Here is a 13,599-nt window from a genome sequence, read left to right as displayed (position 1 = left end):
CCTGCGTGCATGCTAACATGCCATTAAGAGGAGTGTTTGGAGGGTTTGTTTGGTGTTGTGTAGTGCCACAGAGAGTTTACAGGAGAATAGGAGGGTATGTAAAAAGCTTTTTTTCAGAACGTGTTTTAATCGGTCCTGTTTTGTGAGTGTATTTGTGTCCGTTGAAAGTGACAGTGTTGAAGGGATCGTGTGGGTGCGCGCTGCACAATTTTTTGTGCACATGTGTAGGAAGAGGTAGATGATGCTTGTTGCCTAGCAACTCCATTACAGCTCTACAAAAGACATGATAAGCGAGCTGCTGTGCCATAAAATATTGCTGTACTTTTGCATAAAACAATGTTGAAACCTTTATACACCCCAGCGGCTTCTCTTTGTACTTAAAATCAAGAACAAAATGATTGTGGTTTTATGGAAGCTTGATATGAACTTGTGTGTGGGATACAGGAAGGTGAGATCCCGGAATAACCCCACGGGAAGAGCACCAGATGGTCTCCTCTGTTTTACCTGGAAGGGAAATGACTCCACAGGAAGCAAGAAAAAGCGGGGTCAAGCTGGATCAAAAGCTGCTTACAGCTACAGAGAAGTCAAGCTGCGCTCCACTGCTGAGGAGCAAACTGCTGTTGACATGCTCACGTTATATCATACACGTCCTCACCTCCATCTGAGAAGAATTGTTTTGCTTTTTGTTTGGACCATATTGGATATTTTTGGGAGGGAGTTGATGAGGAGGTCCTGGAGTTATGCACTGAGGAGTCAAAACAACCCAAGACAAAACCCCCTTCAACTCCCCCGACAATACAGTGTCAGCACAAGTTTGCAGAGAGAAACACATAAATAGTAGGCGACAGCTGCAGTTTGGAGACAATGGAAAAGTTAAGCTTGTTCTTCTGCTTTTAAAAGCAATCTCAAAACATCTGCCATATTATTATGAAGTTTTGTGATTGATATGTCACAATTAAATTAAGAATGCCTTTTAAATTTAAATTTGATTCCTGAATTTGAATTTAGGTAGAGGACATGGATCCAGAATGGCAATTCGAATTTTGAATGTAAGGATGTATCAACATGCACCAATACCACATGTCATAATGTCATAATCATTTGTTAACAAACAAGTATTCATTACTTCAATGAACTCATTGTTTCTGCATTAAATTATTACATTGTTTAAATTAATACTTTTTTCTAACTGTGATTTTGTATAATTATATACATTTCTGAAATACATAACTTAGACAGTTACCTCTGATAACAAATCACTCTAAATTGTAATGTGGAAATTACTTTGAAATTATGTGTATTGTCAAAAGCGCTATACAAATAAATGTGAATAGAATTGAATGTATAATTAAAAGGAATAGAAATTCACAGAAATTCATATTGTAGAAATTAAACTTGAGTTTTTAGTTAAAAAATGTTTAGAGCTTTAAAAGTTTATATGCCTTACAGAATGAAAGATACAACTAGTTTGGGGTAAGTAATATTTTGTTTTGTTTTTGAAAGAAGTCTCTGATATTCACCAAGCCTGCATTTATTTGATCAAAAAATACAGTAAAAATGGTCATGTTATAAAATATTATGGTAGCACTTTATTTTGATGGTCCCTTTTGAACATTCTGTTAACTATATGTAACTGTGCAAATACATGTCAAGTAATTCTCATTGGAGTATTAGTAGACTGTCTGCTTAATATCTGCTAACTCTTTATTGCGATGCTCCTCCAACAGACACTCTACTGACTATAAGTAACTTTGCAACTACATGTCAACTTATTCTAACCCTAACCCTAACCCTACCAGTCTACTAATGCTCAACTAACACTCTAATGACAGTTAGTAGACATAAAGGGGCAATGTTACTTATAGACAACAGAATGTGTTAAAGGGACCATCCAAATAAAGTGAAACCAATATTACAGTTTAAAATAACTGTGTTCTATGCTAATATATTTGAAACTGTAATTTATTCCTCTGATCAAAGCTAAATTTTCAGCATCATTACTCCAGTCTTCAGTGTCACACGATCCTTCAGAAATCATAATATGCTGATTTGATGCTCAGGAAACATTTATTATTTTGATTAATGTTGAAAACCTTAATCATAAGTTTGTGGAAACCATTTTTTTTGTTCCTTATTCTTTGATCATTAATAAGCTCAAAAGAACAGCATTTATTTGAAATATTTTGTAACATTGTACATTTCTTTACTGCCACTTTTGATCAATTAAATGTTTACTTTCTGAATAAACATTATAATTGGTTTATAAGTTCATTATAAGTTCTTTTGAATTAAACCTTTTTGAAATCAGATCATGTAGTTACAGCATACTAGCAAAGGCTGACAAGGCCATTCTAACCAGCTAAACTGTGACCCTTTGGTTAGACTAGATTGGGATACCATTACTTGAACAACCAAAATACACAATATCCCCCCTTTTAACAATGTTTCAGGGTTCACTGCAATGATAGCCTTGTGAAAGTTTGGTTAAAAGTATGTGTAGATAGTGTGTGTAAATTGTGTCTGAGACTGGGAAATAGTGGAGCGAGGCTGGGGAGCAGAAAATGGAAGAGCCGCTCCACCAACCACTAGCCAAGAGAAGAGGCAAAGCAAAGGAACGGGGCCAAGCTTTAACTAATCACTTTCCATCCGCTCTGCCAGCACCATGGAGACTCAAACGTTACTATTAGCCACCTGCCAGCCCTGCCGGCACCAAGCCCCGATATGAGGTTTGGTTTCGCCCCAGTTCTGTTTGAAATGGCCGTCGAGGGTGATCGCAATCAGGCCAGTTCACGAGCATGAAACGGGAACTGCTCCCAAGTTACTTGGACACTTGGAGCCGTTCCCTCCCTGGGCCGGAGTCTGTGCTCTCTCTGCCTGTTTCTCATCTCTTTGATCCGCTGTCAGCATTTGGGTGATTGGATTGTAGGAAGAGCACCTCTCAGAGGACGCTTTCCTTTCCGTCTTTCTCATTCACTCTGTCTTTCTTATGAATGAACAGGGGAATGTGTTGTGTTCGCACCGCGGGTCCCTGCATGTAAAGATGTGTGTCGTGGAGCTCACACTGGGAGCAAAAAATGTCTTTATTAGACTGCTTATGTGTGCTGTAGTGTGAAGCACAGACCTCAGCAGTCAGATCGGATGAAGGGGTCTCATTGTGTGCATTCTGGGAAAACCCCAAAGTAACGACTCTGGAGGTGTGGACATTTTCCTGCTGCTACTATAACAAGCTGAGAGCTTGACACCGAGAATGAGCTTTGATGCTAAATGATTTAAATGGTGGATAAAACAGGTTTGAATGTGAAATGGGATATGAAAGAGAGAGTTGTTGCTAAGTTTAGCTTAGCTATTGTTTGCTCTCCCAGTAGGCCATTTTCCTCAACCCCATGACATCAATCATTGCTGGCAAGCCAATGCAAATGCAGCTTTATAATCAGCCTCTTTTTTTCACTAAAAAGATTTTAAAGTGCTTTTGTTTATGCTTACAAAGTTAGGCCTATTTCTAAGCAACCACTGACTTGCAGAAATATACTGCTGTTTTTATTTTACTGCTGTTTTGTGAACACGTTTTGGGGAAATTTATATTTTTTATTTAACTCTTTCCCCGTCAGCATTTTTGAAAAAAGTTGCCGGCATCTTAGATCATTTTAACAAGTTTCATGACCCCCAGGATATTTTGTTGTATGAATATCTGAACATGCAATATGTCAAAAGAAAGAACAGACCCTATGCTTTTAAACAAACAAAAAACTTTTTATTCTAGCTTCATGCATTCCTTTTTTATCAACACTTGAATGTGGGTAGGTTTAATAAAAAAAGCAACATTTTGAGAAAAAAAACGTGTTTTTGTCAAAACCTATGTCTGGATGGGATTCAGAATGATGATCAAAACATAGATGGAGTAGATCGAGTCCATCAACACCCCCAAAGCTTCACAGTCCTGTAGCTCATCCTGGGTCGACATTTCATTCAGTAATGTTTGGCAGTTTTGATTTATATGCTGTGTAATGTTGATGGTCGCGTTATTTTAAATACACATATGCTATATGATATCCCTTGTTTCTGCTTCTTTCTTTGCCTGTGTTTTGATCAGGAGATTCAGTACTCTTTCAGAAGGAATGTCATAGCACCCCCTACTGTACAACAGTGAAAACACGGAAAGCCGGAACGTCAATGGTGGGGAAGTGTTTAAAGCTCACAAAAATAAAAAGAATAATAATAAATAAAAATATATATTTTACAAATATAAAAAAAAATTAAGTACTTAAGAAAGTATTATTTAATAGTAATCATCATTTTATTTTACAGCACAACTATAAAATTACAGTGCTAATTTTCTGTCTTAATTTCTTCATTTTCAAAAGTTAAAGAATCAAGCTTTTATTTTGGCAAATACCACAGTAAGCCCTTAAAGCTTCTCTTTTGTTGACAACAGCCAGTTCATAAGTGCTTCTTGTTAGTGTGGGAAGATGGTTGACGCATGTTCCGTTCCTAAAGGCATGTTATAAGCAACAAGTTGACTTAAAATATACACATTTTGAAAAATCAAACATTAAAATAGCACTTCAGTAAGTACCATGTAATGACACCAAAACATTCCAATTCCTTTTTTGTAATTTGTTGCATTTTTTAGGCTACCCTAAAACCTCACATGATTTATTGGAACACCAAATTATGTTTCAGGCCGTTATGACCAGCAGCTAGCATTTTTATAAATCCCGAATTGTGCATACAAATAGTGTTTTGCAGTCTTTGAATTAATTTTTGCATATATAACATTTATTCATGAGGCCCAGCTGTGAGTCACTGTTGTGGGTGACTGCTAAAGTTATTCCAGATGTGTCACAATATTTTATCATGCACATGGCTACCGTACATACAATTTGTCACAGTGTATGAGTCGTGTGTACTGCTCTTTTGTTTGTAAACAAATTTAAGCCTTAGTTAATCCTCTTGATACAGTTGAAAATTCTTTAACCATTGCTGTTGATAGAGCCTTTCTATAGATAAACTAAAATCTTTACAAAAAAATTTACCAATTGTTCTTTGGGCATGGTACCGTGGTAATATTGTTGTATTTTTGGATACTAACATGATGGTAATGACATGGTATCTTTCACATATCTTCAAATACAATTGAAATACTATTGCCTATCCTGTAGTAATCATTTAAAACAATATATATTAGACCAGGAGTTTTCAAACTTTTTGATGGCAAGGACCTCAGAATATCATGATCTCCTTGCAAGGGGACCCCTTCTTAAAATATAAGGTCAAGATTTCAGTGAAATATTAAGTATAATTTTTATTGTAAGTATTAATATTTTGTATATAGACAAAACAACGCATTGTATCCTTTTATTTTTGTTAATTAAATAATTTACTTTTACACTACTGTCCAAAAGTTTGGGGTCAGTAATATTTCTGTTCACATAAAATGAATGAAAGTAATGCATTAAAGGGATAGTTCACCCAACAATGAAAATTCAGTCAGTAATGACTCACCCTCATGTCGTTCCAAACCCGTAAGACCTTCGTTCATCTTCAGAACACAAATTAAGATATTTTTTTATTAAATCTGGGATCTTTCTGACCCCCTAAATAAAGACAGCAACGTAATTGCAGATTTCAAGCCCCAGAAAGGTAGTTAAGACTTTAAAGTAGGCCATGTTCAACCTTAAAGGATTAGTTCACTTTAAAAAAACTTTTGCTGATAATTTACTCACCCCCATGTCATCCAAGAAGTCCATGTCTTTCTTTCTTCAGTCGAAAAGAAATTAAGGTTTTTGATGAAAACATTTCTCCATAATGGACGTCAATGGGTACCAAACGGTTCAAGGTCCAAATGACAGTGTCAGTGCAGCTTCAAAGGGCTTTAAACGATACCAGACGATGAATAAGAGTCTTATCTAGCGAAATGATCGCTCATTTCAAAAATAAATAAAAAAGTTTAAGTTTTATAAGCACAAACGCTCGCCTTGCTCTGTTCTGTGATGCGCGTTCGTGACGTCATGTAATACGCAATTACGTTGTAAAGGTCAAGGAGCAAGGCGAGCGTTTGTGCTTATAAAACTTAAACTTTTTTATTTATTTTTGAAATGAGCGATCATTTCGCTAGATAAGACTCTTATTCATCGTCTGGTATCGTTTAAAGCCCTTTGAAGCTGCACTGACACTGTCATTTGGACCTTGAACCGTTTGGTACCCATTGACGTCCATTATATGGAGAAATGTTTTCATCAAAAACCTTAATTTCTTTTCGACTGAAGAAAGAAAGACATAGACATCTTGGATGACATGGGGGTGAGTAAATTATCAGCAAAAGTCTTTTTTAAAAGTGAACTAATCCTTTAATGTTACGAAGCAACGAGAATACTTTTTTGTGTGCAAAAAAACAAAACAAAAACAACTTTATTCAACAATTTATTCTCTTCCTTTTCAGTCTCCAACACTGTTCATGTTTTTTTTGCATGCTGTCATATCTTCCTTTTTACACAATGTTAGAGTAAACCCATCACTAAAAATACTAGCCTACCTTTTTGTAAGTGAAACTCAATTGGAAAACTGTACATTTCTATGGCACAGTACTACTAGTCAGACGGCCAAGTAGAGTAGAGTTTTGGCAGCATAATCACAACACTTCTTTTTATGTTCCAGGAAAGTTTCAGGTGTTTTCACTGTCTATTTCAGATTAAGAGAGCACAGCTGCAGATCTAGACTATAAGATGCAGTTTTGCTGGACCACATTTCCTTACTGCACATTTCTTTATCTGGCATCCAGAACTTTCAATGCCTTTGACTCATCACCACTCCAGCTTGTCTCTGAAATGCTCAGGGCCGCATATGTTGTTCAGAGGCTTTGTAATGACCCCTCACCCTGTCTTTTTTTGTGCATCACCAAGTACACTACACTAGTCCCACTTTCGGATGGCCTGCAGAGAGAGATGATTCACAGAGAACCTTTTCCACTACATCTCATAACATTCTTCTGTCTGGAAACAGCGGATATGCAGAATCAATCGTGGCCGGGCAGCATTCGCTGTTTCTCCCCTTGTTGCTGTCTTTAGTCCTGTAGTCAACTCTTTGATTTTTCTATTAGAGCTTCTGTCTCTTTCACCCACTCCAATATTTTAGCACAAAGCAACAATGGATGTCATGTCGTAGTCCTATAGGAGGAGACATTTCTCCTCAGTCAAAAGGCAGTCAATCTGTCTCCTGTGTGCTTCTGCTGGAAACTTCATTCAGTTCAGGTCATTTCAGGTGTAAGAGCGCTGTTGTCATTTGGGGGGAATGTATTGGCTTGACAGCTGTTGTTTACCTCTTGTAAACTATAATAGTACATGCTGAGTTTTTTTATGAGACCTATTTGTTGTGGGCTCATTAATTTTTACAAAGAGGCAAAACTCTTCCTCTTGTCCCCAGAGCGAACATCTCCAGGATCATATTTGTTTCTCTAAATGTTTTCATAGAACAAAGCAACCTAGTTCTGTCTTTGCTCTGAGTGTGTCAGTGTGATGTAATCTTTTGTTTTCACTTTAGATGACCAGACTATTCAGCGGGTTAACTGTGGGCACTATAAAAAGATCTGAAGGAAGTATTTACAAAACAATCCTGAGAGAAGTTAGGCTGAGTTTACCTAATTATTATGTGCATTGAAGCTAAGGTTGATGTTTATTATTGTATTTCTTATGCAGCTGAAAAATAGTTAAGCTTTCATTTCATTTTCAATTTACTATTGTTGCTCTTTATTAATGGAAGAAAATTGGAAGGATGATCAAGAGTCAATGACACATCAGTCTCAATCTTCCTATCATCATGTATGTATCCGTAAATATATTTAAAAATGTAATAATATTTCACAACATTACTGTTTTTACTGTACTTTTGATCAAGTAAATGCAGCCTTGGTAAGTATAAGATTACTTATTTCAGAAACATCTTACCATATATTTGGTTTATAGGCCTTCTACATTTTTTCTTTCACTCAAAGTCAACCACTATTTCCCACAATTTAAAAACGAAATCAGTAATAGGTCATCCTATTGAAGTAAACAACTGAATAATTGATAAAAGATGTGAAAATAGAGTCTCTAAGTAGAATCCATTCATCTGCACTTTTCACATTGCCATTATTGGGATTAGTGCTAACATACTGTACAGTAGCTTTCATCTAAAGGATCTTGTTTCAGAGACCAAACGGTTGATAAACAGTCCGAGAGCAAGAGCACAAAAGCAGCAGCTCACTATAGATAGATATTCTCCTCTGTAACCTTTGCATCTTGAAATAGAAGCACACTTGTTTCCTCATAAACACAGGCAGCCATTTACTGGGGACTTACTCCATCCCTGTGTTTTATTTAATATCAGTCCCCACTCTGCTCTGTTTGTACACATCAGGCCAGGCCCGAGAGGTGAAAGCGTTAAAGACAGAGCAGAAAAAGACACACAGATGTTCTCTGTCACATTGAGCAGCAGCTGTTGACAACAGCGCTGTATTCAGGCTGACTGATGTAGATGGCTGCGAGTAGCTCCACTCCAGATGCAATACGGACCTCATCTGGCGTATTCTGATCTGCTTCCAAATTCCACCGCTCACATTTTAGGCCAAATAGAAGCCTTTTTACCAGGTGTTAAAGATTTTATCACCCATAGACCAGTTAAATCGGTGAAATCTCAAGCACGCCAAAGCCACAGGCTTTAAAACGCCTGGATGAATAGACACTGTGAACATTCCTCCTGTTTACCATTGGTTGATCAAACAGAACCTGTTTCAAATACATCCCATTGTTGCTGTGTTGAGTCATTTGAAAGCATGTTTTGAGAGTACTTTTTGTGGCCTGATACTTGTCTCTTTGCACAAGTTGGGATTGGAGTACTACGAATTCATAATATATCCATCCATTGTCACTTTACTTATTAGGGTCGCGGGGGGCTGGAGCGCAGCTTCTTGGGCCACAGGCAGGGCTCTCACACAAACATTCACACTCACATTCTATGGAAAATTTGGTGTCTACGAATGACCTGAGCTGCGTGTCTTTAGAGGGTGCTGGAAACTGGAGCACCTGGAGGAAACATACAGTAGCCTATATTCATTTCATAGTATTGATTATTGGAGTTTTTATTTATTTATCTGTTGATATTGAATATCTTTTGGCCAAAATTAGATATTTAGTTGTGCGCATTTGCTCTATTTTTACAATTAGAATAGCTTAACTGTCATCTAAATCTCACTTAAAGTTCATCTTTGAAAACACTAATTTAGACTAATTGTTAACACTGTTAAATGTAATCTTAAGCAAATCTCTAAATGAATATCCATTTTCATACTGTACATTATACAGTTGTGGTAACTCAATTTTCCATTGTAGAATTTACAATTTGTGATTTTATTTTATTATTATTATTATTATTTTTTTATATATTTATATTTAATAAAAAAAACAAAAAAAAAAAACAATAGTGTACAAATGGATATTTATTTGTTTCAGATTCAGTCTCATAGACGCTGCATTTGAGCACCAAGGCACGAGGTGACTGAATTCCTTTAAACCTGCATCCTGGTCCCTTGGTGGCGCTGTGAGTGAAGCATATGGGATTTATGGTTGGAATAAAATGCGACACCAGTATTCAGTCCTCCACAGAGTCTCTTAATGGCTGTGCTGCTGTTAGGGGAAGTGATGTAGTGAATGGCCCCTAGAGACAGGCATAGCATTCGTGTCTGCTGGGAAACAGGACAGTTTGCCATCCACTTGTATGCAGGTCCATTTGAATGCAAACTAAAAATGGTCATGGTTTATAACCTCAAATGACCGTAAAAGTGTTTGGTTTTCTTTGTGTGACAAGGATGGATGTGTAACTGACAATAGTTCTGGTCCACACAGCTGAGAAGAATGATTAAGCTGTTGTTCCTTCTCTCTAATTAGAACAGCCAAACTATGAAGATTATGTGATGTTTATGTAAAAGTATACATTTCAATAATTGATTATGTACCAAAAATAATCATAGTCCTATCTCAAGGCGTTTTCAGTTGGAAGTTGTTATGCAGTGCAGAGTTTTAGGTACATTGTGTTATTTTCACTGCTGGTCATGCAGCTCTCGTACACACTCAGTATTTAAGTGTGTACTCAAAGTTGCTCACTTACACACATGCCCTCAAAATGACAATCCTAAAATAGAGAATTTTCCAATGCAAATAGGAAATTCAAGCCTTAAATTAGATGCACTGTGGTCTCCAACACTCATATGTGCAAATGTTGCTATTTTTTGCTACAAAAACGGTATATAAATCCCTAGAACCTGCTGTGAAATGTCCTTACTCCCACAGAGTACTATTGTTGCTTTTTAAACATACTTATCCCTCTTTCCCTCTCTTTTTTCTTTAGAGTTGCTGGGCTCTGCCAAGAGGGTGAACGTCAACTTCCAGGACACTGATGGGTGAGTGGGACATATAAGGACTTTATATGGCTCCATGTGGTAGACTCTTGTAAACATGATCGTTCCTGTTTGACTGCCAAATATCCTCGGGATCTGCCAGAGCTTATGTGCACTTGTTGGTTTAGAAAAACTTTTATTCAAGTCTCTTTCCCACTGACTGGGGACAGATACACTTCTCAACTGTACTTGTGACAATGTGTTGTTTTATATCAATGTTTTGAACATTTTTAATTTAATCTTTAGGTAGAAATAAACAAAATACTAGTAAATAAAAATGGGTTATTGCTTTACAGTAAGCCTTCAATAACGTTTTATATTCAGAGCTGTTGGATCTGATTTTGCAGGAAATGTCTACAAAAAAATTAAAATAAAGTCTTTACATGTTTCAACCACAGATGGTGATAGCCCAGAATTTTGTGGTATACATTTTAAATGTGGCTTAAGCGTCCACATACTCTTTGGAACTGTACATTGCTGATAAAGTCTAACTAGATTATGAGAGAATAACAGGCATATTTGCTCTCATCCAAATTGGTTCTGCCACATTCAATCATTCTTTCAGCTGCACTTGATGTTAGTTTAGTTTTATCCAGTTTGTTTCAGAGGCAGAGAACATTGCATTATTTGTGGCAGTGTGTTATTTGTGCTAACGTCATAGTGAGATGAATCAGACATTTGTTGGGCTGCTCCTGTAGAATATTTTTCCGGATATTGTATTAAGACAAACATGCACTCTTCTGTAGCTTTACCTGAGTACAGCATGACTGAAAAGAAGACTGTGTTGAGACATAATGCAAAAGGTGGTTTGTGGTTTGGCACAGAGCAGAAAGAGACCTGGATTAAAGCACCAATGTTTCTAGTGCTGCATGGTCAAATATTTCTGTTGACGCAGCTGAATAAAACAATGGAATAACAAATAGGGATTCAATACTAATGTGGAGCCAAACAGTGGAACCAAGGTTTTAACAGATTCTCTGTGGTATCATCAGATATCATCTTGTTACAAAACAATGAAAACAGTGATAATCAGGAGCAAATTATTTTTATGAACTGATTCTTTTTAATGATCCAGTCATGTGTTAGCCATTTGATTCGGACAGAGAATCATTCAGAGCTGTTATAAGTTCTCAATTGCTGAACAACCATCTTCATCTAGCGATACCGTAATTTGTCAACTAAAATATTAATTTGGCTCCTAAAACTTGCATTTTAAGGAGCCAGTAGCTCCCTATCCTTTTTTTGTTTGTTTGTTTGTCTGTAGTCAGTGGAGCACAGTCTATTCTTCAGCCAGGTGGTGGGACGGAGCACAAAGAATTTCACAGAATTTACACCTCACATATTAAAACACACTCGTGCACACAGTGGATGGGCAGGCAGCCACAAACACTCACAGATTTTCACATGCGCAGGCGGACAGGCAAACACACACTGACACACTCTCTCACGCATATGCATTCAGGCTGAAAATACACAAACATTATCTAACAAAACAACACAACCACTAGTTATAATATCTCAAATAACCCAAAATACATATCTGCTTTAAGCCCAGAGATCCAAAGATCAATGCCTGTTTTATTTTGTCGTAATCTGTCAAGCTGTGAAACCAGCAAAATAATTAAAAAATCTCTTCTATTGATCACTGTCATTGAACAACGGCGGCATTCATCATCACAGCTCCGCTTCATGGGTTTTAAGGAAATGAAAGCTGTAACTCTAAACCGAAGGATACCTCTGTGCGGCCTGAATCCTCACACACGGTGTGTATTTACACATGCAGCCTTGCTCAGGCCGAGCTCACATTTGAATCAGCAAGATAAATGACTTGCACATGAATTCCTTCTCCATAGACTTGCTTTCTACACAAAAATAAAATGATGTTGTCTGCTGAGTGGAGAATAGAGTGGCACTAAGAAAATGGAGTGCAGGCTAGACTCTCTTGTCCGAGGTTAAACTGCCAATATGGGCTGTGGTCCATCTAGCCTTGAAATGACAGCCAGACATCAACATCACCTTCCCCTGCGAACATCTCGCACCATGTGATTGATGAGGGTACAGCAGCTACAATGTCTAAAATTTAAGTTACCGGTATATAAAGAAAAGGTAGTCTTAGCGTGTGTTCACACTTGTAGTTCGGTTGGCTTGGTTCGTTTGGTCTGGGCCAAAAAACAAACAAAAAACATTTAATCCTGGCCAACTTCGCGTTCAGATTGGCATTTTTATCACCGAACCAAAAGATACAGAACCTGAAGTCATAGGGATACGTTCACAGCCTGATTGGTCGGCTTTTATGACTTATTGCCAATTTTGAAACAGAAATTACTGAACATCCAAACCAATGCTGTGTTCTGAGCCAAACTTGCCCGTTGTATGTGCATAACCTACATTTAATGGCATTTCGACCAGTTGAGAACTCATGAAGAGGTTATAAAATGTGTAAAGGAGTCAAAACAGCCACAGGTATCCCTCCGTCGCACACACAAACGAAGATCTGCTGCGAGGAGTTGCGGTTCTGATGCCTGTAAAAAACTGTGATGGATCCCATCGCGACTATGACAGGAAAAAAAAAAAATCCTTTTTAGGGTTTCATCTTATTGTATGTATTTGGACTTTATTTATTTGGTCCGTGTTGCTTTCGTATTTCATTCGAATCGCACCAGAGTTTGTTTGGAAGCGGACAGAGACCCATCTTTTCAGCGGTCTTGGTCCGCTTGTTTGCTGCGCTCCAGGTTTCGGACGGCAGCATTCACACATGCTCAAATGAACCGCACTAACAGAGCAATCACACCAGAGTTTGTTTTAATCAAACCAAACATGCCAAGTGTGAAGACACCCTTAGCGCGGTAACCCTAACCCAGTGTTAATAATAATAATAATTTGTTAAATTTATATAGCGCTTTTCTGGGTCCTCAAAGTGCTTCACATATCGAAGGGGGGATCTCCTCAACCACCACCAATGTGCAGCATCCACCTGGATGATGCGACGGCAGCCATATTGCGCCAGAACGCCCACCACACACCAGCTTACTGGTGGAGAGGAGACAGTGATGAAGCCAATCAGAATATGGGGATGATTAGGAGGCCATGATGGACAGAGGCCAAGGGGCAAATTTGACCAGGATGCCGGGATTACACCCCTACTCTTTTTCAAAGGACATCCTGGGATT

The 13,599-nt window shown here is 37.7% G+C and overlaps 1 protein-coding gene across 10 annotated transcripts in view; it reads left to right on the top strand.

The window, feature by feature from the left end:
• caskin1 (CASK interacting protein 1) overlaps positions 1-13,599 on the top strand; it is a 97,084-nt gene that overhangs the window by 39,315 nt on the left and 44,170 nt on the right. For all 10 annotated transcript variants that reach the window (XM_079630466.1, XM_079630463.1, XM_079630465.1 and 7 more), the window contains exon 2: positions 10,381-10,432. In XM_079630466.1, the coding sequence (XP_079486592.1) occupies positions 10,381-10,432 (52 nt within the window). The remainder of the gene's footprint in view (positions 1-10,380; positions 10,433-13,599) is intronic.

Source organism: Phoxinus phoxinus (assembly GCF_949152265.1).
Source record: "Phoxinus phoxinus genome assembly, chromosome: 1".
NCBI classification, from domain to species: Eukaryota; Metazoa; Chordata; class Actinopteri; order Cypriniformes; family Leuciscidae; genus Phoxinus; species Phoxinus phoxinus.
This window is presented reverse-complemented; position numbering and strand designations above follow the sequence as displayed.